The sequence below is a fragment of the Diorhabda sublineata genome, chromosome 1 (genome assembly GCF_026230105.1).
Source record: "Diorhabda sublineata isolate icDioSubl1.1 chromosome 1, icDioSubl1.1, whole genome shotgun sequence".
In the NCBI taxonomy this organism is placed as follows: Eukaryota; Metazoa; Arthropoda; class Insecta; order Coleoptera; family Chrysomelidae; genus Diorhabda; species Diorhabda sublineata.
The window spans coordinates 12,989,797-13,014,611 of record NC_079474.1 but is presented as its reverse complement, the minus strand read 5'-3'; the positions used below and the strand labels follow the sequence as shown (position 1 = coordinate 13,014,611).

The window sequence follows — 24,815 nt, the reverse complement described above, 5'->3', positions numbered from 1 at the left end:
TTTTGAAATAATTCGATGTGGGGATATAAAAACAATCAATATAATACCAAACAACAACATGTACTGGATTCATATTCTTAAATAACACAAAAATCAATTTTTTTAGTTTGTTGTTAAAAAAATTGATCTCAGCAGGTTGTTACCTCGATTATAAAGCTAACACGTTGACTGTCAAGAAGATTTGTAGGATTTTTATAAAATGGAATTATATAATTAAAAATTCTAATTCAAATAAATAGTTGACAACAGAAAACACTAAATCCTATTTTTTTTTTAAATTTAGTTGACAACAAAAATTTTGTATTTGACGGTCTACGTGTTGAATAAAATTTTGGTTTTGGGGCTAACTTAGTATAAATATATACTAGAAATATGTTGGGCTGTGGAAATAATTTACAGAACTTTATTTTTGATGACAAGTATTATTTATTATAAAGATTATTGTGTATATTTTGATAATAACAATAAATATCAAAGGATATATTATCTAAATCAGATTTATTCTAATATACAACAGAGGTCTATTAAAAATTAATGTTTTCCAAGTGTATGTACTGGTAATAGTTATAAAAATCACAATTTTGTCAAATAAGTTTACACACCGATAAAATCGTGTATCTGCATTTTTTCATTAAAAACTCATATTTTTTATAGATATTTACAATTATCACATGTTATACTGTTTTCTACATTTCTTTTTGATAGTTGTGGGCTAATCCTCCGTTTAGGTCTATAGACCGGTTCCTTTTTGTCCTCTTCTTGTTTGTAATTTTTGTTTTTGACATTTCCATCATTATACAGAGATTCTTATGTATTTCAAAGACTTCCTAACCTTTTGCGGGGGCACAACAAGCTACATTTGGTAGATTTCTCATGATTTACTTAGCCTAAGGCTTAATCTTCTATTTCCTCATTTATCTTGTTATATTTTGCTCTACCAATCTTCATTGGTTCCTTTTATGTATTAGTCTACAGTTACACCAACACTCACAATTATACTATCTGGTCCTTTGGGCCTGATATAAACCAGGGACCGGACTGTGTAATGATGATTGTTTTATTTTAGCGCCATTTGGTTTCCCATTATCCTCCTACTTACAGTCTTATTAAAACTTTCAAATTATGGTTTCATATTTCTTTTACATATTTGATTTTACACTATCTGGTCCTTCGAGCCTTCCATAAGTCATTGGTTAATATCTGGCTTGACGGACAAGATTTTGTAGTGGTATTTATTTTTGTAGGGGCAGTAAGCAGGGTGTGTAAATAAAGATAATTGGTAAAGAAAGTGTGAGTTGTAAACTTCTGTATGTATATATACTGAGACGTAAATATGGTGTTCATAAAAAAGTACGTGCAGCATGAGGTTATGTATTTTTTTATATAAGTTGCTCATGGACGACGATGTGCTTCCATTCAGAAAATATCTGTGCCATGCTAAATTAAACGGGAATTTTTTCATACTGGCGATCCTACTGACATTATTTTACAGTACATTGGCTGTGTTGAAAATAATATAGTATCTAGGCATTTTTTCGTAAAATCTAAATGTATTTATATAAAATTAATTTCATCCGAGAAACGGAAGAAGCAGAAAGAATTATATAACGAGGAAACCGCACTTTTTCAAAATACAGTGTTGTCACATCATACGATTTTATGACAATAATTATCCTGCAGATAGATTCCGCGTATTTCCTTCATTTTATCATCCACAATCATTTTTTTATGATAACCCTGTATATACACTTTGTCAATTGTTCAAATCTTTGAATAATTGTGGTTATTTTTTGTCGTATATTTTTCTAAATACTAAAAAAATAATCAGACTTTGATCGTAAATAAAGTTTCCTCAATTTATTTTTTGACTAATACATATTAATTATTAGTCCACTTTATTACTACCTGTTTGTTTTTTTGTAATGACACAATATACATTGACTAAAAATACTATAAAAATATAATTCAGATAATTCTGCAAGATATTGTTTTTTTTTTTGAAAAAAGCGGTTTTCATCAATGGCACTGCTGCAAAAAAATAAATAAAAACACATAGTTGCTTTTTGTTCGTTAAATATTAGTAACAAAATGCTTGAGTAAAATAATGAATACTGACTTTTTGTTTTATTTGACTTACCAGTTAAAGTGAGGTTAGATAATAGTTTCGTTCGCGAGTTTGATTCCGAGAGTAACGTTCGTAAACATACTCTCCAAATTGTCGTTCTGAATTTTTAGTAACAGTTCCGTATTCGCGAATAACATAAATTCCGTTGATTTTATTAATAAAGAATCAGTTATAACAATTTTGGGGTTTTTATTAGGCTAAAAATCCAAATCTGGTTATCTAATGATTCGAAATCGATTCTTAATTTGCTTTGTTCGCAGGTCTGATTCCGAATCATTTTGGAGACCGTTCGTATGCTCTCTGGGACTGATTTCAAATCCACCCCGCGAACGTAGCAAATTCAGAACCGGTTCCGAATACTAACTAATTTGAAATGCTTTGTTCGCGGGTCGGATTCGAAACCAGTTTTAAGAGTGGTCACGGATGAACTTTGAGATCGTTTAAAGTTCTTTGTTTAGTGTGGAAGATTTAATACCTAAATGTAAAAACCATGCAACAGTAGTGAATAGTAATTGGTTACGAACTCAGTTGAAAATCAGTTCTATTTGTGATCCGTGAAGAAATACTACAAAAACGATAAAAGAGATATGTGTGAAATGAAAAAAGAGTAATAAATAGATCGCAAATTGCCAAAAAAAAACATTCAACAGAATATAATAAGGTAAGTATGCTAAAGGTCAAGTGGTTTCTATATATACCATTGTCGTGTTTATAACTTTGGTGATATTGTTCAACTACCCTCAATGTTAAATAAATAACTCTTATCAATGATTGTGTTACAATTGACTCAAATATATTGAAAATTAGTTAATATAACTTTAAAACCTACAAAGTGATAAGAGTTAAATTAATTATCAACAAAATTCGATATATAGGGGATTTCTAGACTTTGAGTTGGTAGAATTGTTCCAATAGCTCTCATAACAAATAAACACGAAAAAGAAACGCCATTTTCTGATTGTCAAAGGTTGTACGCAGTTAAATTTTTGTGATAAATCAACGAGTGTATCTTTTTAAACCCATAATATCCATTTAGAGTAAGTCATTTATCATTTTATAGTAAAAAATTATTTTTTTAAACATGACAATCATTTAAAATTGTTCATATAGTATATCAGCTGATAAATAGGTGCTTTTTCTTTCGTCATTGTTTGATACATACGGGTGTTTTTATCTGTTTTATAAAACTTGTACGCCCCCATTATCGAATTAATTTTACCAAATTCATTTTTTTATTGAATTTTTTAAAGATATGTACACAAAAGAATTGTTTTTTAGTGATGTCACAATCTTATTAGTGAAATCCCATGAAAACTATTGTGTCACCATGTAAATGTTAACACTTTACTAATCATCATATATCATTTATTCTTTTGTTGCAAGCATAGCGTGTATCTAACGACTCAAATAAACGATTTTGAAAACAATCTTACATGTAATTCATTAATATGGAGTCTGTATGTTGTGTACTACTTTGTGTTAATAAATTTATTGGAATATTTATTTGGTCTTGATGCTTTGTTAGTTGATGAAGAGATTATGGGTTTATGAAGAATTTTCAATCTGACTTTCTATTAATTAAATTAAGAGGAAATTTTTATTATTAGATTATAAACCTCTAGACATCCTATCCCTACATTACTTTTATTACTATTATCATAATAAAACCTCTTCTTTTTTCAAAATTATGAAAATTAGACCGACATAATTATGTTTATACAACAGATTTCATCTTATTATTGAAAACGGATATTTTTTATTTTGAATAACGAACTGATGACCTTGATGTATCTGCAGAATTTCTGTGGGAATTTCCCTATTTAATTACATTTGTTGTTCAGTAATAGTATATTATATTAAAGATAAACTCAAAACACCCTAGATATGACTTATTAATGGCTGAAGTTTGCAGTGTTTTGAGAAAGTTCATCAAAATATTATTTTCTTTTTAATGTACACTACTGGTTAAATGTTTTACTCTCACTACTGTTTAATACGACCCGCGCACAAACATTCTTAGATTCAAAAATCTCAAACTTTGACTTATTACTTCATAAAAGAGGTTTCCTCGCTGCAACCCTTCCAAAAAGGCTAATTTTTCTTAATATCCTTTTCACTTGTAGAAGTACTCAAAGGTAAATCGCTACATTCATTAATCTGTTTATCTTCAGCAGTTGTGGTTTTTCGAGGCCGTTCTAAACGTTTTCTATCGCTAAAGCTCCTGGTGGATGCATATTTTTTCACGATTTTCAACCAATACTTCCTTGATATTACCCATTTCGAAATTTACAAGTCTGAATTTTTGGAATTGTTCATATTTTTATTACATAATCATTTTTTCTTTGTGTATGTGGATTATATACCAGATGATAACAGTGGCGTGCGCCTTTTATTACCCGCCATAAAATTTTGACTTCTGTTACAATGTGCCAACTCGGGACGTACCATCCACATAAAATGTTCTAGAGTTTTTTAAACAATTGACATTTATTTCAGATCGAAATGTAATTATGTAAGATCTGTATTATTTATAAAATTGTGAATTTAGGTTAGCTCACCTAACCTAACCTGAAGGATTTAGAAATTCTAGGTTTGAATTTTTAGATTAAGTACGTAATACTCTTAATGAATATGTCACTAGATGTATTGTTACCTTTTCGTTTACCTGAAATATCCCTGTCTCGAGTTGGCGCATCCTTGTCTCAAAGGATTGTAGGTGCCTGGTGTTAAGGCAACATGACTTGGTGTGAAAAATGGTATGTAATTCTTTTCTAAACAAAACTAACCTTTTTCTGTGATTTTAAAAATTAAAGTATATCAAAAACAGTGTTATAATTACCATAGAAAAAGAAAAAATTCGTTTTACAAAAGTAATAAGATCAATCTGCTGGTATACCTGACTTTAATTGGTTGTTAAAAACCAAAATGTACTAAAATTCCAACTTGCTTGGAATAAAATGGTACTAAACTGATGATCATTACATGGTTTTGAATAAGAATATTTTACATTGTGTTGTATTACTTCATGTTAAAAGTCATTTATAGCAATCAGACATGTTTCAGATTCAGTCGCCTATTAACTAAAAAAACTTCCACTAAGTTTTTTTTCAGTTCAGTTTTCTCTTTCGTCCATTAATTTGAACTTCCTATCGTGCTTCTTAGTTTGCAACTGATACAATAACCCTATTTGTCTATCAGATATTTTATCTTAGGTAACCATGGCTAGTCGAAAGAAGACTTTACTAAAAGTCATCATCCTGGGAGACTCCAGTGTGGGTAAAACATCTCTAATGAATCAATATGTAAACAGAAAATTTTCGAATCAATATAAGGCGACTATTGGTGCAGATTTCCTAACAAAAGAACTTACTGTAGATGATAGAACTGTTACGATGCAGATATGGGATACAGCAGGTCAAGAGAGGTTTCAATCGTTAGGTGTAGCTTTTTACAGGGGAGCCGATTGTTGTGTCTTAGGTAAGTTGATAATCTTTCCAAATATCCCATTTCTTCTCGAATTTTAATAAAAATGAATAAATAATTATATTTTCATTTTTTGTTTTTTCAATTTCTTTTAGTTGTCTTTGAACTAAGATAAGGAAATGTATATTAAATGGTTGTAATTGTTAATAAAAAACATTATATCATTATGTCAATTAAAAAATAACAGTTATTGTAAATTATTTAAATCTTGTGTAATTTAGTGACCATTTTTCATTGACGTTTTAATTTTTATTTCACAACAGTGGAGCAGATAGAAAATAATGATGAGAACATGTAAATTAATCATGAGATTGGTTGACTTATCAATGCATGATTCATTCAATATATGGATATAAATAGCGCAAAGGATTTCTATGATTACATTTCATAATATTCACAAAGGAACATTAAATTAAAACAATTTTATAATCATAAAGTTAAAAAAGTTCCTATAGTTACAATGATTTTTGTTGATATTTTTTTCTTATTCATTTTGACAAAAAAAATAACTTTTCTATTCTGAAATAAAACTTAGTATTTTCTATAATAATTTATTATTTTGTAACGATTCTTGCCATATTATTAGATGTTAAGGCTTGTTGGTGTTGATTAAGAAATGACTCGCCTTTTCTTTTTCCACAACTGTATTCATTCTTACCTACCCCATGTCTTTTGTTTTGTATCCTGACATCCTTATTTCTTGTAACTATTTCCTCGGTCTTTGTTTCTTATTTTAGTGAGTTTGTTCTTCTTATATCTTCAGTATAAAGTGTTCTTCTTCAATTATCGTGACGTAACCAAACCATTTCAGTTGCTCTACCCAATTTTGTTTAGAATTGATTTTAAAATGAAATTTTCTCTTATAATTTTATCTTATCTTGCTTTATTCCCTCATTTTTTTTTTCAAAATTTCATTTCTGTACACTGTATTGCCCTTTTCTGTTTCTGATCCAAATGTATAGATGAGTATGGCTACTTATTTTCTATATTTCTTTTTGTATTTCCTTTTTGGCTAGAAACTGTATTCTTCCAGTTGTTTCAGTTCTCTCGTTTATCTCATTACAGTCTTCCATCTTGTGTTAATGTCACACTAAGGTATTTAAAACTTTTTACCTGCTCATAATCTACATTTGCTTTACTCCTTTTGTTGTTTCAATCATATTTGGTGCCTCTTGACTAATCCTGACATAACTTTTTGTCTGTTTATGTAAATCTCAATAAAAACCATAATGTACTTTTTTTAATATATATTTCGAGCTTTTAAATATTTTATTGTCACGTTACAACTAAAAGGTTCAAAAATTAGTTGGCAAATACTTCCAATGTATTATTTAAATAATATAAACTGAAAATAGGGATAATGAATTAATAAAAAAATTAACCAATTTCGTTTAAAAAATAAAATAGTTTTGAAAATTCCCGCCGAAACGTTCCAAACTGTCATTTGTCTATTATGTGTGTATTTTGTACTTATTTTTACTAAGTACTACAATTAAGTTTAATAAAAATAGATCAGAAAAACTGTTTTTTATACGTTTTAACATGTTCTAAATAGGAAGAAAGTGATAAACATTCATTGAAAGACATTCAACATCTTTAATTATAAATGATAAAAAACCAATATCTAGTTTTTTCGAATATTTTTGTTATAAAGCAAAAATGAAGAGAGAAATAGTCCTTATTAGTTGATTCTACATAACTAACTGTTCATAAATCAGTTTATTCTACAAAATTATTAATATTCTCCTGGAGATTAGGAATACATAAAAATATTGGTCTAAAACTTTTACATAACCAAACTTTTCTCATTTTGTTACTGTAGATGCTAAAAGGTTCTAAATATGATGAAATAAGGATTAAACTAAAATCTATCTCTAGTGACTATTTCACGTTAAAGCTGCTTAGAATCAATATTTTCATTAAATCTGTCATTACTTTGATTAAAGAAGCTAATTCAATTCCAGAAAAATAAAAATTATGTCTCTGATTATGATTACTAGAAATGAAAAAACTGCATTAAAAGTTTTGCTAAAATTTCTGAAGCTATGCTATTTATAAACTTTTGATAAAATGTCATTAAAAAATGAGCGAAGAATATTCCAACTTGATCTATAGAGATATTGATGGAGAAATTACTTTATATAAAAAAAGGAATATTTTAACCAAAGAAAAAGCCAACATGTATGAAAATATAATGGATTCGTGAAGCGTTACGAAATAAATATAATAAAGTTTGCAACACACCTATTACCACAGATATAATGAATTTATTCTGTACTGCACTCAAATCCTATAGAATATATTTGGAAGAACAAAAAAGGATTCAGGAATCCAAATTTAAAAGGCAAAAAGAGGAGAAAGAAAAAAGAAGACAAGAACAGGAGCTAAAACAAAAAAAATTGGAAAAACAAAAGAAATAAACATAAAAATCTTTGGATGTTCTGCTTTTAGAGACCAAAGAAAGAATCTACAGCTTAGATGAATATGATACAGAAGATAGAAAAAAGAAAACAAGAACAGAAGCTCAAGTTAGAGCTAAAACTAAAGAATTTGAAAAACGAAAGAATATTGCATAAGCATATTGATGAATATGATACCGAAGACGGGCTTAGATGCTATTAAATTAAATAATTTCGAAAGTTTGTAACGCTGAGAATCCTGTAAAATGATTCAGATGCCATTTTAATTTTGTAATACACCATTTTAATGTTGAATCATAGGTTCTTATAAACATTTTTACGTTTAGGTACACAAAAATCCTTGTTACCATCAAAGAATTAATCTTTGTTAAATTACAAGGTGCTGTTTCTCTTTATGAATGTGTAAAATGACTCGTTATTGCTATTATTAAAATTATAATCGTTATAAGGAAGTTATGGGTTGACTACGGTATCTCTAGAAGCCAAAGGTTACGAAAACTTGAGATAAATAATAATATAATCAAAAAATATTAAAGAAAAAATATAAATAATTGACCAAAATTCTATTGAAACTATAAAATATATTTTTTTAATTTCAGTTTTTGATGTAACAGCTCCTAATACATTCAAATCTTTGGATAGTTGGAGGGATGAATTCCTCATCCAAGCTTCCCCTAGAGAACCAGAAAATTTCCCTTTCGTTCTCTTAGGAAACAAAGTCGATTTGGAACCAAGGGCGATTTCGCCTAAAAGGGCGCAACAATGGTGCCAATCCAAAAACAACATCCCTTTTTTCGAAACATCAGCCAAAGAAGGCTTAAACGTAGAACAAGCATTCATGGCCATCGCCAAAAACGCTCTCGCCCAACAAAATTCCACCGTCGATTTATATAACGAATTTCCGGATCAGATCAAACTTACCAACACGCAGAAAACCAACAGTAACGGTGATAGTTGCGCTTGTTAAGTTAATTTATTATTAATATAATTTTTTTTATTATTATTTTCCATCGCAACTGTCAGGAAAAGGATGTTTAGTATTGGTTAATAAACTGTTCGATTATGCCAAGTTTTTTACTTACAAGTAACCATTTTTTTTTGTTAGTAAAGTATTAATAGCAGCTATTAACCTTTATTAAACTAAAACTCGTGTAATTTCTACAAATATTGAAAAAAAAAATCAAAACGAATGTTATATTTGTGATAAATATAAATGGCATTAGCGGTATTAAATTGTAAATACGGAGCTAGTGATGGTAGGAACTTGGGTGTTATAATATTTACGGTTTATTAACTGTTAGTTTCTTTCTTTTTTTTTTTTTCTTGTGACTAATTGATCAATTCATAGTTGTCTGTTTTTGGGGAGTGTATATTTAAACGATTGGCAGCACTGAAATTTTATTTTTCACATCAATCTCTAAAGTTTTCTTCTTACTACCAATACAATATGGTTCTGTTTTTGTGTGTTAGTTGGTGTACCGACTCACGTCCGACGCTAAGTTTTGGCATTTATTGCGAATTAATTGAATATTTGATTTTTCGGCTGTCTCAATGTCCAATTCATACATATAATAAAATTTTTGTATTTCCAACATATTCAAGTCTATTTTAATAGTGTAAAAGTATCACTTTTATTTTCTTTTGTTTTTCCATCTATAGGTGTGTCTGATGATGGATATTCTGTTGGTTTTATCCAAAAATCTTTCGTTTCCATATTACCAAAGGTCCGTTGCCAGCGATGTCTTTAAATTTGATTTTATTCATGGGAAATTGTCCAAAAATTTGGACTGTTCCTTTAATTCCATGTTTTTCTCAATTTTTCATCTTCTATAGACTTTTTTAGCCCAAAATTGGTAATTTTCATATTTTTAAAGGTTTTTTTCATATAGGATCTTTGAGTTTTATTTTATTTATTGGAAATTGTTCAAAAATTTTAACTGTTCCTTTAATACCAGGTTTGTCTCAACATACCATCTTCTATAGACTTTTTTGTATTCTTCTCAGTGTCCAACTCTCATTTATTCATTAGAAATTGTCTAAAATTTCCTCTTGTTCCTTGAGTTAGTCTGATTGGAATCTGCTTTTTTTTCAGTTTCCAACTTTCACTTTATTATAAATTGTCCAACATTTTTAGATTAATATTATAATAATATTAATGCCCTTTTACCATTTCAATGAAGATGTTAGTTGGTATATAATTTGTAGTAAATCATATCGATACTTTTTCAGTTTTCCAAATAATAAAATTTATCAGAAGCATTTTTAATGTTTGTCATCTCAAAAATCTTTTTTTTTTTCAACTTGGGACTAATCGACGGTTTTTTTTTATTATCAAAAATGTTTTTTTTGCCAAAAAATTGAAATTTGGTTTTTCCTAGTGACTTTGTGCCAATTTATTTTCTATATTGATCGATTAAAAGTATACTCCCCTGTAGCACTGAAAATTTTTGCTTTCTCCAGGCTTCGGATGTGATACTTCTAAATAGTAGTGTATAGTATTGAAAAAAAAAATTGTTTCGCCTTCTTTTTTTATTTACTGCAATATTTTTAAATGTATATAAAATGTTATTTATATTATAGTTGCGTTTAAATAATATTAACAACATTGCAAGAGTGTTTTGAAAATACAGAAAACTGTTGATAATTATGCATTTTCTGTATTTTCTGAGGTGCCTCGGTATCTAATATAAACCAGTTTACAAGTTGAGTTCGTAATAATCATATCAAAAATGTTTTTCGGTAGATTAGAAAAAATTGCAGTACGAATTTTATGCAACATTTCAAGTTGTTGCGTAGAGCTTGTGTGGAGTTGATTTTATTATGAAATATTATAAATTTGTATATTACAGGTAATTGATATAATAAATACAATAATTTTAGGTTAAATTTTTTGTTTTTCTTCCATTACAAATCCGGCTTCTATACTTGATTCCCAAAATTCTAAACTGTCCATTTTGACAACGTTGTACTATCAATTTATTGGTTACATGATGTTCTAAATATATCTCAAATGTTCTAGACGCTACTCATCACCAAATACCTAGAAAATGATCGAACTAGCTTTTATGAAACTCACTACATTCTGGTTAATTGGTATTTTTTGTAATCAATTTGACGTTCCATATCAATTTCGTATGTTCTAGATGCTCATCTCCAGGTCAAATATTTATATAAAATCTCAAAATATCTAGAAAAGGTCACTCGACAATCAGAAAGAGCAGGACAGAACTGGCACTTATCGAATACACTACATTACAGTTAGGTGTTGGTTTTATGTAATCAATATGACGTCCCAGATGTGTTTAGAATATTCTAGATGCTTCCAGAAGAACCATTGGCGCCGTATATCGAATTTATTAGAGAAAATATCACTTGGCAGTCACAAAAAGCAGGACTGAACCAGTTCTTACACTCAGTACTACATTACAGTATCTCAAAATTTCTAGAAAATATCACTTATCAGTCAAAGAGGAGGTTATGATTAGCTTTAAACCTTCCAATTTGCTCTAGTAGAGTGATTACTTCATTCCATCGTAGGTAAAAAATTTCTTGGTGCAGATATATACGAGGTGTAGTAAAAAAAAATAGTGGTCATTTATTTAATTACTTAAAAGTTAAATTAATTGTCCCCATATTACTGCTCTTGGCTTACAATTGATGTATGGAAGGCTTTGGAGCCGGCTTTCATCTGTCCTGTCGTGACTCGTAGTTATTTAGTGCTAAATCTAGTTATATGGACAGAGTATTAGCAATGAAAACTGGAGAATCAAATGTGAATTGTGGTACAACACATTACCATGATGGAAATTGAAGCCTTTGACTGATTTTTCAGCTCTCTTCCTTCAGACATTGTTTTGAAAACGTTCTAGTACCCAATATGCCGATTAAGCTTATGTTTTTGTGAGGTTTTCCATCTTTTTTTGAAGTCCAACAACGTTTCAAACACATTTTTATGTCTTATACTACTTTTCAGCAGTCTTTAAGATTTTGAAATTGTATGAGATTCTTTGGCAGTTTTTGTGACTTTATATTGAAGATCCCATTTTTAGCAAAGACTTCAAAGAAAATCTTACTAAAACAGTTATAGTAGCGGCTAAAACAATCAACTGCAGCCTCAACACTTGTGAATATGTAGAATACTACTTGAAATAGATGCAAAGTAAGTAATCACTGATATAAAAATCAATTTACGGTAGTTTTAGTAGACACCTCATATATTTAACAATTAGGATAAATATAGCAGTTCTATTTGTATTAGTTTAAAATAAAAAGTTTTATTGGAAAAAAATATATTTTTATAAACATTATATATAATAGAAAAACATATATTTTCATTAAATATTAGAAATGGTATTTAAGTATAAAATTTGAAACCTGTATTTAATTAATTACAAAATTAAAAGAATTATATAATATTTTATACATCTGTAGAAATGCTGCAAATAATTTACTTATAAGTATTGAAATACCTTTTTTTCTATACCATTCCGAGCAACATGGAGTAAATTTTACATAATTGTTATTAACGATTAATTAGTGTTATGATTGCCCAGTTTTTTCTTTATACGATATCACTCCTTTAGCTATTAAATCTGGAATTTCCACTGCTAACCACGGTCCAAGCTGAAACATAAAAAATCTGTTAATAAACTAACAAAATATAATAAAAACCTTACCCCAAGAGCCATTGCATGCCCTATTCCAAATTTAGGAACGTTTCTAGCCCATAGCGGTTTGAAATGATCGCTCAAACAAATTTTTCCTCCTCTGTACATTTTTGCCGTTTTCCCATCGAGTTCAGGTAAAGCGATTTCGGGCGCAGTTGTGGGATAAGTGATAGGAATCTAAAAAATATAAATGTTGATCAATAAATTAAAAATGATATTATTTATCTCACGTCAAATTCCACATCGAACTCGTATTTTAGTAAGTCGTGAATGTACCAACATTTACCAAACCACTTAGTGCCTTCTTTATTGGACTCGAGCCTAAACCAATCATTATCTGATCCTTTATTATTTTGGACATACTGAAAACCATATGTTAGTTTAATGTACTACTTAACGTATTTAAACATTGATTTACCTTGATTAAAGATTGGTATTCTTCTTTTAATCGTTGTACCCAAAGTTCTTTATCTCTAGGTCCTGCTTTAGTCTTCAATAGTGGGATATTACTTAAAGTTTTTCTTGTACTTTCGTCCACCATATTATTTACCTATATATTTTCAATTTAAATCTAACCTAATTTTTAAGCTTTAAAGATCATAGAATTTAGATCTTCATCGACTAAGAGTCTACTTATTTTACAGGAAAATGCTTAGACGGAAAACCGAAAAAATATTTGCAATAAATTAATTCAAATGTAAATGATGCTTGATGACCGATGGAACAATATTTATATAGAGTATTTTTTCATAAAAATAGTTCAAATACAATCAAACAAGATGAAAAAATAAAAAAGAGTTTCTTACAGATCACGTTTTCTGTACACTTAGTCACGTCTTGTAGTGTAGTAGGTAACAAAGAATGGATAAAAAGAACTAAATTTCGTGGAATCAGTTTAATATGGATGAAATTTTTTCATTCCTAATGATACAATATCCTCTTAACATTATTCGGTTACAAATAAACCGAAATTAATATTTTTGCGAAAATTCGAATTGGCGAAAAAAACGAAGCAAATCGTATAACGAAAATAAAATTAAGTTGGCAATATGAAAAGTAGTGTGTTTGACTTTGTGGCAGTTGTCAACAAAAAAACGCTAAACGTAGAAAGATAAAGAAGAAATAATATTGATAGTAATAAAAACGCGTGTGTTTAGAATCTCGCATTTTATTTATATGTATAATTATTTAACGTTCAACTTTACTTTTGCGAGTTAAATGTGCAATGACGCCATTTTTATCCGTATCTGTCAAATCTTCTCAAGATTGGTCTGTCAAACATTTATTTTCGAAGTAAACAATAATATTTATTAAAAAACCAAGAATTTTATTAACTGTTACTTGGGTAAGGCCAATTTCAAGTTATAATCCAAATACATTAGCATTTACGAGCCTGACCTCTTTAATTCTTTTTAGGTCAAGTACTTGTGACCAATATGGGCAATACCACTGATGATATGGGTTTCCAAAAGGTCAGAATATGAAAAAACTTGATAAATAATTCTGGGATCATGCAAGGATCCACAAAAATACCTATTACTGATCTCAATGCCTATATAACTTGCAAAATATGTAGTGGGTATTTTGTTGATGCTAGTACAATAATTGAATGTTTGCACACATGTGAGTACCCATTTTATTATACCATTTTCGTAATGTCGGAGTAAGTCAATATTTCCCAAATATATATATATATATATATATATATATATATATATATATATATATATATATATATATATATATATATATATATATAAAATGAAAAACTTCCCTAGTTTTATAGTAATAACATATTGAAACCTGTAGAAAATACACTATTTTAATTAACATTGTTTATGTAATTGATTATAAACAAATAATTGCTGACTCAAATAACTCTCTGGTGTTTACTAATGAAAATATGGTGAAAAATTAAATGGGAGATGGTTTTTTAATTTCTTGATGTAATTATATGATATAAAATATGCTCAGGATATTTAAAAAACATAATTATAGTGACTTAAATCTACAAATCACATAATAATGTTTTCAAATGACTCATTTAGATGCCCACTTTTGTTTTTGACTCCAGATTTGTCAACTTCACTACTAATTTTGCCATTATGTTTTTATTTTCAACCATGAGTCTTTAACTGTTTTCCACAAGTCTTCTTGAGAAGTTGGACAACATTTTCATGCATTTCCATGAACATAATCCTATAATATAGTATTTTATTCAAGTTTAAGGTGACCATTTCATGATTTTCAACATCTGTTGTTATTTTTCTTTCATAAAACTCTAGTCAATCAATTTTTATACCCATTATGCATCACTGTCTGTTGGCCTATAGCACTTTAATCTTCTTATCTCAAAACTCTCTTCCATTAGTTTGTTGTCATTAATATGCACTTTGACTATACATACATACATACTTTATTTTTTCTTCTCATTTTTCCTTTTGCTCTCTCTGGGGAAATGTATTTACTATCCAATTATCAATTTCCTACATCTTTTTCTGTCCTATACTAGTATCATCATTTGATTTATTTTCTGTTGCTTTTTTTCATGTATCTGTATTTGTTCATTTCACATTTTTCTTGTTCTGCCATTTTCTCCCTCATATAGTTCTTGCTTTCCATATTTGTTTTGTTAATCTATCTTGTTCCATCCATATTAAACATACAAAGCACTTTTAGATTCTCTGATTATTTTTCCTTTGATTGTTTTTTCTTATAAATTGTTTCTAGGGTTCCCTTCTATTTTTTGTATATACTTCTTCTCAATTGGGTTTACTTTTTTATCTATTTTATTGTTAGTTACCCACATTAAATTTCCGTGTGTCAGTGTTGGAAGTGTTATTGTTTTGTATAAGTTTTACTTTGCTATTACAGTTTCAAGATATTCAAAAGTTGTTACTTGTTCTATTTTTTTTTTGCTGATAGTCTGACTTTGTTCTCATTTTTCTCATTTATTATCATTGTTTTGCATTTTTCTAAGTTAATTTCCATTTGCAATTATTCTATCCAAATTTTTGTTAGAGCTTCCATCTTTCTGTGATTCTGATTCTGCTATAATTACAATCATGTAGAGGTATCCTACAGCTATTTGTAGGTGTCTCGTCCTTTTATTTACATTTTTTGGTATTTCATCCATTGTTAGTATGAACAAAAGTGGTTTTAAAATATCCCTTTTTCCATCATAAAGCCTACTGATCTTTGTCCATACAGTTTTACTTTGCTTTGATTCTTTTATATGTGGATCATTTGTTATATTTCCAGTTTCCAGCTAGTCTCTTAGTCTTTCTTCTATTATAATAGTGTATATCTTATAGAACACTGAAGTTAGGCATATTGGTCTGTAGTTTTCAGAATTTCTTGTGGATTGAAACTAGAAGATTCTCCTACCATTCTTGTGGTATCGTTTCTTCCTAAATCTCCTTGAAAATTTTTCAAAATGGCTAAATTTCAGTTGCTTATAGTACCCCATACTGTTTATCCAGATGGACTTAAGAAATTACTTTGTATAATAAAACTTTGTTGGATATAGATAAGTGGGATCTTCTACCAATCGTCCAGTATAATTTTTGTAATTGTAGATCAAGAAGTTCTTACTTTGCAAATATATGTTTTTACCAATTCAATCTATGATCTAAATGTATGTCAAGATATTTAACTTCTATTTTGCATGAGTTGATTGTTGATTGTTGAATTTTACATAACAATTTTTTGTTTTATTTGTGAACATTATAAGAACTGATTTATTCTCAGAAGTCTGATGATAATATTATGGTATAATAGTAGGCATATCAGCCATATATAACAAACAAAGCGTAAGTCTTAACACAGGAAGGCCTGCTTGAATTGGTTGTTGTATTTCTGTACATTCATCTTGGTGTTCAATCAAAAAGTGTATGTTTTTTAAAACTTTAGTGCTTCAAACATGTGATAAGGCAGAGTTTTTTTTGAGTTTTTATAACAGCTTCAAATACCAGACCTTATGGAAGGCTAGTGATTTGTCTGTTGTTGAAATACTGTGCTCCTTTTTTCAGTTTGTCGCAGTTGTATTATCAAGTATTTCCAGAAAAATAAATACTGCCCAGTGTGCGATGTGCAAGTTCACAAATCAAAACCATTACTCAATATCAGACCTGACAAAACTGTACAAGACATTGTCTACAAACTTGTTCCAAGGTTATTTCAAAGTAAGTTTATTTAAAAAGAAATATTATCGTTAGTATCTTCATTATATTAATTTAATTCAAGATGAGATGCAAAGGAGAAGGGAATTTTATGATAATCATCCGGAAGCGAAACCTTCAAGTTTGGAGCAATGCGGAGAAGTTGCCTATCAGCATTTGCTGACTCCAGAAGAAACTATTTGCCTTACTCTCAGTTACCATGGAGCTGATAATAAACCCAGGTGAGTAAAATATGATTAATTGTTTATATTGTTGATAATGTATCAGTAAACTTAATTTTGTAATATTGTTTCTTTAGGTTATTCAATGGCTCAATTTTCATTTGTTGAAATCTGGGTTTTGTTCACATAACTGTTTTGCAGGTATTTGCGTTGCCCCGCAGCAGTTACAATGGGTCACATAAAAAAATTGATCCGTGCTAAATATGACCTCACAGAAAGTCATAGGGTCGATGTCTTTTACAATCAAGATTGCCTTAGTTCTTCCCTAACTTTAATGGATGTAGCATATATTTATTTATGGAAAAGGGTGAGTATTTTGACCGATAGATTTCGTGAAGGGACATTTTATTGAGAGTTTGATCGATAATTTGTAAATTATTTATTTTAGAAAGGACCAATAGAACTTACATACCGAATATATGAAAATACTGCGAAAAAAATAAAACTCGAAATTCCACACCATAATGAAACAACAGGAACAAATGTAGCCAATAATAACAATAATAATAACAATAATATAAGTAACAATAATAATTGGAAGGAAGTACAATTGAGAATAAGTGAAAATGGTGAAATGTCGATAACTGGTATCCAGGACGCGGCTTTAAGTCCGAGTCTATTGGAAATTGTAAATAGTGAACCAAAGTACAAAAGCGATGTTACAACGTTGGTGGAAACGCAACCGGTTAATAAACAAACACAATCTAAAAAAGAAGTACCAGGATTAAAATATATCGGTAAAGGTATGTACTACATTCCAGCAAAAGGGTTAGAAGTAGTGATAATACCTTCTAAAATGGGACAAAAACCACCTAGAAAAAGCCTCTTATTTAGGTCAAGGTGCAGACTAGTTGGAAAGCCTAAATGACTCCCCAAACAGTTTTTGATTCTTATTCTGTATCTTGTTTCACAAATTTGTCGAAATTACTGGAATTTGAAAATATTGAACCGTGTTTTCTGCATAATTCTCTAGTTGTTACAATTTTTCTTGCATTGGGCAATATTTTGAAAAAAATTCCTTAATTTTTACGTACAAAAATTTGTTATGATTATAATTTTGCTTCATTAAATGTATTTTTTTCTTTATTTTAGTGACCACAACATGTACAAGTTTATTAAATAACATAGCAGTTTCATCACATACAATATCCCTGGGTAATGTCACGAATACTTACACATCAGTAAGTTTACCAGCATTTGTGGATCCGATAATAAGCACTCCAATTACTAGCGTCACATTATCAACGAAAAGTGATTTTCTAACGGTTTCCCTACCTTCATCTTCCATTAGCTGCGCCACTTTATCTTCGGGTGGTACCACAATGGTTTTCAGTACTATAAACACGTCAAAATGTAGTACGAAAACAGAAGATAGCATATTGAAAGCAGCTCAACCCGATATAACCGAAATAAATTCAGAAAGAGATACCGAAAAACCTTTGAAAAGGAAATTAGAACCGAACGTAGACGTCGAACCGCCCGCTAAACAATCCAAACCTATAATTTTAAACCACAACATAGGTTTACTGAACCTTTCGAATAACCATCCGTTGAAAAAGCATTCGAAAATGAACAGAAATGGTGAAAACTTGAAGGATTTACAAAAAGTCACGTGCGTATCGGAAATTAAGATAACGAATGTCGTTACAACATCTACGGTTACAATATTAAATTCCACTAGTTTACATAAATTCAATCCCGTTAAAAAATTAGAATCCGAACCGCCCAAACCGAATATCATCAATAAAAGTATTAGTAATATACAAAGACCTGGAACTCCAACGTCTACGACAAAACCGCTCGCAATGAGAGCTAAAACATTGATTAGTGAAACCGGCGTGAAACCCCCATGTTACCAACCGAGGACAGTATACGGATCATCCATTAATGTCCCTAAAACTCTAACATCAACCACTACACTTTCAATTGTTAGTGGAAGTGTTGATATGTAAGTATTTATACTGTATAAAAAATGTCTCTTCTTTTTTCATCTTTTTCTATTATAAATTTGTTTATTATATTGTTTTCTAATTTGTTTTATGAGCAGTTAGTATCAATTGATTGCATTCTCTTGGTTTTAACATACTAAAAGCAATTTCTAATAGAATGGAGACTTGATTTATGATCCTAAGTTGCTTATTTTATCTTGTTATCGTTTTATTTTTTTTATTACACTATTTTTGGATCACCCTATAAGTATACTCTCCTATCTTTCCCTTTTCATTATGTTCACTATCCTTTTTTCCATTTAAGGTCCTAAGTTATTTTATAATAGAGTAGAAGTTTGATTTATGTTCCTAAGTTGCTTATTTTATCTTATTATCTATTTATTTTATATACACTCTCCTTTTTTCCTTTTATTGTACCTAAATTAGTTTCTAATAAAGTGGAAGATTGATTAATGTTGCTTATGTTGTCTTGTAACTCATTCCATTTTTCATTTCATTCTTTTTGGTTAACCCTTTGTATTCTTTGTGAACTATTTATGATATTTACATTCTCAAATGATCATTTTTTTGTTTAATTTATAATAAAATTTCAGTCCAACAACAGCAGATGTGAAATCAACACCAAAAGTATCAGTTTCACAAAAAGTAGAAAAATCAGTTGCTGTTACTTCAGTTCAACATTCGCAGCCAAATCAAAACAACAACAAAATCCCCATGACGACTCAGCCATCTCAATTAATACAAAATGCTGTTAATAAAGATTCAACAGCCAACCAGCATCAACAATCCACTATCAGTACAAATAAAATTCAAAATATCACCGGAATTCGACCGATTTATTCTGATTCGGGCAAATGTACAGTATTAAGTGTTCATACTTTCCCACCACCTCAGACAACACAGGTCAGTAATTCTTCTATAGAATTTTTTTTTAGTTCTCTACTATTCATTTTCTTTATTTATTTAATATTTTTTTTATTTCTATCGTTTAGGGTATAAACGTCAAAAGTACTAGTTCATCACAACTACAAGCGTCCCAGGTTGTTACTAGTATTACCAATGTAGTTGGTAAAACAACAATCGCAGTAACTACCAGTCCACCTCAAATTACATCCAACAAAGTATCTAATATCAAAACTAAACCCAGTACTCCAATAGGTTACAAAACTTTAAGGGATCCACCGAAAAGTTGGAATTCCCAAATATCCAAAGCTAATATCAGCAAATCGAGTCCGGATCCGAAATTTTCCGATCTGAAAAACGTCAGACCAGCAAAGTTTTTCAAAATGAGAAACAATCTTCCAAGATACTTGGGTAAATTTTTGATATCACTGTGTGTTATTTTTATAATTTTTATTTATATTATAATATCGATTTAGGTAATCCTGCTTCTGGAGTAAAACCTATGTACCAAGTCCAGGCTAGTCCTGAAAAAGATAAAATTACCGAGACAGTTAAAACGGACAAAAGTGAAATCAAGAAGCACTCAATCGTGAAAATCGATCCGAAAACTTTGAAACCCGTATCGGAGAAAGCTCCTGAAACGACAAGTCTCAGTAACCAAAATATCACCAATCAAAATTTGAATAGCCACATGTCAGGACAGTTATACCAAACCCAGTGCCTAAATAGTAATTTGAATATTCCTAACAGTCCTGGTATTAATCTACAGAACGATTTAAAGATAAATACTAGTTCAGTCTCTATTTTTAATCCCCTCAAGTTACAAAGTTCCCCTAAGAATGAAAGGAGATCACCGAAAAGTCCTCATTCGCCCAAAATGAAATCCTCCAATTCCCCCACTGGGAATAAAAGAGACAAGGTAAATAAATTAATAGTGATTTCATATCAATATCAATGATTTATCTCATTTTAGGTAAATTTAAACTTTACTCCACCGAATCCCTTCGTTCCCAACATACCTTCGAAAACATTGAGTCCCACTCAGTTTATCTATCCTAACATGCCCCCGGGATTCACTCCTTACGATCCACGAGTCATGGCCGCTTACTACAGCCAGTGGTACGGTCAGCGGATTGCTTTTCCTCCAGCAGCTCTTCCCGGACTTAACCTAGATCTGAATCAAAGGAAGGGTTTGGATATTCTGACATCTCCAAGCAGTCCTAAAATAGATCCGTTAACGCAATCGATGCTCAATCATCAAGTGGGTAACAACCAATGATTGATTCTTTTAATTTTAATTATGTTTATGTTTTAGATGCCCATACGACCACCATCTTTAGCGTCTACCAGTACAACCCCTCTACCAAGGAGCCATAATACTTCTCTATCTTCCCCGACGATTACCAAACCACCGTCGGTTTCGAAGAAATCATCGAAAGAGTCGAAAAACGATAAGAGTCTGGAAACTGTAGTGGAAAAAATGACCCAGAACCTCAATAAATTGACCGGTCAAACCCATCAAGATGTGAGTAGTCAGCGTGCTAAAGAGGTTGAAGTTAAAAAGACGGAATTGGAGAAGAATTCCCCTAGGATAGTGGAAAAAGTCGAAAAAGAAAATAGCGATGGTAATAGTGATAATTTGGTGAAAATTGTGGACCAAAAACGTGAGCTCAATAAAATTAATAATGGCAACGGTATGTTGTTTTCTTTTTCAATAAATTTTTTGATCTATATTTCATCTCCAGTTGCCTCTTCCTCTTGTTCTTCTTTCTACTTTCTTTTATTTTTCAGTTAATCTTTCATTGCTCATTTGTTTTATACTACTTATGTCCCCTTGCAGTACCTTTCTTAGTCCTTTATTGCTTTGTCTTTAGTCCATTTTCTTCTTTCCTTTTTCCCTTCTGTTTCTCTAATTATTAGTCCATTACTTCGTTTACTTTTCATTTATTTTCATCTTTGATTTTTCTCTAATTCTATTTTTTTATGACTTCCTTTTTTAGTTCTTTGTTGCTCATCATTACTATATTTCACATACTTTTATCTATCATTCTTCATTTTCTTCTAATTACTACCCCTTTTCATATATTTTGGCTTTTCGTTAAGTTAATCTTTTTCGTTTCCATATACTTTGTTTTTTCCTCTTGTTTATCTTCCCCTCATTCTATTTTATGTTATCTTTTATGATTTCTTTCATTACTCATTCGTTCTAAAGGAAACAACCATTTTAATCTGTGTCGTCTTGCAATATGTATTATATCAGGTTGCTGGAATATTTTTTTATTGTATTTTCTTCTTATTTGTGCTTCTTTATTATTTTTTTTTTCTTCTAATTCTATTGTCTGTTATATTTTTTATGATTTTCATCTTTTCTCATTCTTTTTATGTGACATTCATGTTAATTTATGTCCTTTTATTATGCTATTTATATCAAATTGGTGGAATACTTTCTATATTCTTTATTGTTTTGTTTTTGCTATATTTAGTCTATTTTCTTCTTTCTTATGCATTTCTGCTCCTTTAATTATTAATCTTTTCCTGATACTTGGTCTCCTTTTCGTTTATCCTTATTCATTTTGCTTTAACACTTCTAATTTCTGATATTTTTCACTTTTTCCAATTTGTCAAATTCAATAACTCAATAAAGAGCATCGATAATGGTTAAATTTTTATTTACAGACAAAGTCGATAATGGAACAAATCGATTATCGAATGTTGCTGAAAGTGATACTGATGTGAATGTACCGGTTAGCGATAGTTCTAATAATAAAGAGGAAACAAAAATAGAAAAGCCCTTAACGTCTACTCCAAAACCTCCAATCATACTTAACGCTACTGTCGCGACGGTACTCGATACCAGTGATAACAATATATCGACAAAAGAATCTAACGACAAAGAAGACACCGTCAAAGAAATCACGGATGAAAAGTCCGAAGTGAAAACAAAACAAGAAACCAAGATAAACGACGACGTAAGTGATATGATTAAAGATAGTAGGCAAACGGAGTTGAAAGAAAAAGAGTGAGTAGTAGATTTGTACATTGTATATACGGGGTTTTTTTTGTTGAATATTTTTAATATATTTATAATGATAGTCGTTCAAACAAATGGAATAAAACACACTTAGGAAGATTTTCGTTGATATAAAACAAAAACATATCTACTGCTAGTATTCTCTGTTTTCCTTTAGAAAATATTTTAAGCTGAACACTCGGTTTACTACAATCGTGTAAACGCTCACGATAACAAGTTTCGATTGTTATTCCGTCATCTTCAGAAATCCCCGAAGATGATAGAATACCTATCGAAACGTGTAATCGTGAGTGTAGCTGTAGTGGTGATAATAGTGTTTTCAATTTGTTGTTTCACAGAAAAATTACAGGACGTCGTGATATTGTGTATACTGATGTCGAATAACAAGTTTTGAATATAAAAAATTTTTTTAAATTACTAAACCGTATTTATATCTATATATGCATAATTTCCTGATGTCTTGTGTTATATAAAGTGCGATTAGTTAGTGTGGAAACTTTCTTTAATTCGAAACTGACATTTTTAAGCAAAATTCTTTATTTTCTCGTCAATTTCCCAACAATCGGTTAATTATACCTCGATGTGGCATTCTTCACTAGATCTCTCTTTTTTCAGTTTTTTTGTTGAATCCCCCGTGCCTTCCGTTGAATTCTAACCTCAATTTTTTTTTATTCCAGATCGTCTTTTTATTCTGTTTTTTCCTTCTCCTTTCATTATTATTTTAAAATCTGTTTTGCCTCTACTCCATCTCCATTCTCCGCCATTTATTCATATTTATATTTTTTTATTTTTTATTCAATAGCATATTGTTGTAGATTCCAGATGCTCCCGTTATTTGGTAGTACTTTTCTGAATAGATTAATTTATGATTACTGACAATTGACGTTTGACAGTTTCTCGCTGTTCAGAACAAATTTGAGTACTACAGTAACTGTAATCTAACAAGGCCACGGTTGGTTAGTGTCTCTCGCGGACGAGACCACCGTTTGCCTCCTCCACAGGTTGACTATTCTTTACTATTTATATGACTGGTGACCTATGACAGATGTGACTTTATAAAAATGACGTTAAGAATCATTTTAATGTTAAACTTTTAATAGGTTCTAAGAGATAAGTATATATATTTAACGGGTTAAAAGGGTTGATCTTATTTGGTACTACTCTTCTAAATAAGCCTTAAATATCAATTTACCATCATCACTGACAATTGACATGTGACAGATTCTTGTCTAACAGAATAAACTAGAATACTTATTATTCTGGGTTGATCTTGTTTGGTACTACTTTTCTTAATAAGTTTTAAAAATCAATTTATGGTCACTGACAATTGACATGTGACAGTTTATATAGAGTACACCGGGCCACGATCGGTTGGTCTTTCTCGAGGACGAGACCGCCGTTTGTTTGCTTTAAAGTTTGACTATTCTATGGTATCGATATGACTGGTGACGTGTGACAGATGTCACATCATAGAATTGGCGCTAAAAATTGTTATAATGTGGTAGTAAGAGGCGAATTTAACTGGTAAAAGGTGTTTATTTTGTTGTTTAGTAGTTACTAATCTTCAAATTCTTCGTAAGAATTATTTGTGGCTATTAACATTCGAAATATGAGGTTTTATTCTCGTCAGTAATTCAATAAACTTCATTTCAATCTACTTTTTGTTTCCTCTAGTACAGATCTTTTTAGATTCACTATTCTTTTTGTTGTTACGTTAAACTGAACAAATTTTTCCATTTTAGAATTAAAGATTTGTTTACACACTATTTTTTCATAGAAATATATACGTGGCAGTTTTTGCTTGGCTGTTGCATTCTTAAATACGTAAGTAATAT

General features: G+C 29.9%; 3 protein-coding genes and 1 long non-coding RNA gene across 5 annotated transcripts; 2 read left to right on the top strand and 2 right to left on the bottom strand.

Moving 5' to 3' along the window:
- Positions 1 to 759: 759 nt before the first annotated feature.
- On the bottom strand, positions 760 to 2,270 carry LOC130441876 (uncharacterized). Its single transcript, XR_008909651.1, has 2 exons — positions 2,138 to 2,270; positions 760 to 2,028 (listed from the first exon to the last, which is right to left on the bottom strand). It is a non-coding gene; the product is annotated as an uncharacterized LOC130441876 (long non-coding RNA).
- Positions 2,161 to 10,914, top strand: LOC130441847 (ras-related protein Rab-7a). Of its 2 annotated transcripts, none has more exons than XM_056775671.1 (3): positions 2,161 to 2,786; positions 5,338 to 5,602; positions 8,628 to 10,914. In XM_056775671.1, exons 2-3 carry the CDS (start codon positions 5,344 to 5,346, stop codon positions 8,993 to 8,995), a joined length of 627 nt encoding a protein of 208 aa, XP_056631649.1. In that variant the 5' UTR covers positions 2,161 to 2,786; positions 5,338 to 5,343; the 3' UTR covers positions 8,996 to 10,914. The 2 variants fall into 2 exon arrangements, with proteins under 2 accessions (XP_056631649.1, XP_056631641.1); XM_056775663.1 differs by lacking the exon at positions 2,161 to 2,786 and adding an exon at positions 2,813 to 3,162.
- A 1,386-nt stretch (positions 10,915 to 12,300) lies between these two features.
- Positions 12,301 to 13,302, bottom strand: LOC130441869 (ubiquitin-fold modifier-conjugating enzyme 1). The gene is made up of 4 exons (XM_056775694.1): positions 13,114 to 13,302; positions 12,926 to 13,057; positions 12,705 to 12,872; positions 12,301 to 12,651 (listed from the first exon to the last, which is right to left on the bottom strand). Exons 1-4 carry the CDS (start codon positions 13,234 to 13,236, stop codon positions 12,568 to 12,570), a joined length of 507 nt encoding a protein of 168 aa, XP_056631672.1. The 5' UTR covers positions 13,237 to 13,302; the 3' UTR covers positions 12,301 to 12,567.
- Positions 13,303 to 13,661: 359 nt separating this feature from the next.
- On the top strand, positions 13,662 to 24,815 carry LOC130452539 (probable serine/threonine-protein kinase nek3). The gene is made up of 13 exons (XM_056791874.1): positions 13,662 to 14,040; positions 14,112 to 14,318; positions 16,727 to 16,879; positions 16,941 to 17,097; positions 17,239 to 17,404; positions 17,486 to 17,840; positions 18,190 to 19,045; positions 19,640 to 19,949; positions 20,039 to 20,360; positions 20,426 to 20,868; positions 20,923 to 21,210; positions 21,265 to 21,643; positions 22,626 to 24,815. The coding sequence occupies exons 2-13, from the start codon at positions 14,207 to 14,209 to the stop codon at positions 22,970 to 22,972; spliced, it is 3,888 nt and encodes a 1,295-aa protein (XP_056647852.1). The 5' UTR covers positions 13,662 to 14,040; positions 14,112 to 14,206; the 3' UTR covers positions 22,973 to 24,815.

What these genes read in the sequence shown, in the direction of transcription:
- LOC130452539 (XM_056791874.1), top strand. Translation starts at nt 14,207, where the DNA reads ATGCAAGGATCCACAAAAATACCTATTACTGATCTCAATGCCTATATA. An exon ending in GTTAGTGGAAGTGTTGATAT is followed by an intron (nt 19,046 to 19,639) that starts GTAAGTATTTAT and finishes ATAAAATTTCAG; the next exon opens with TCCAACAACAGCAGATGTGA. An exon ending in TAAAATTAATAATGGCAACG is followed by an intron (nt 21,644 to 22,625) that starts GTATGTTGTTTT and finishes TTTTATTTACAG; the next exon opens with ACAAAGTCGATAATGGAACA.
- LOC130441847 (XM_056775671.1), top strand. Translation starts at nt 5,344, where the DNA reads ATGGCTAGTCGAAAGAAGACTTTACTAAAAGTCATCATCCTGGGAGAC. An exon ending in AGCCGATTGTTGTGTCTTAG is followed by an intron (nt 5,603 to 8,627) that starts GTAAGTTGATAA and finishes TTTTAATTTCAG; the next exon opens with TTTTTGATGTAACAGCTCCT.
- LOC130441869 (XM_056775694.1), bottom strand. Translation starts at nt 13,236, where the DNA reads ATGGTGGACGAAAGTACAAGAAAAACTTTAAGTAATATCCCACTATTG. An exon ending in AATACCAATCTTTAATCAAG is followed by an intron (nt 13,058 to 13,113) that starts GTAAATCAATGT and finishes TATGGTTTTCAG; the next exon opens with TATGTCCAAAATAATAAAGG. An exon ending in AGTTCGATGTGGAATTTGAC is followed by an intron (nt 12,873 to 12,925) that starts GTGAGATAAATA and finishes TATATTTTTTAG; the next exon opens with ATTCCTATCACTTATCCCAC.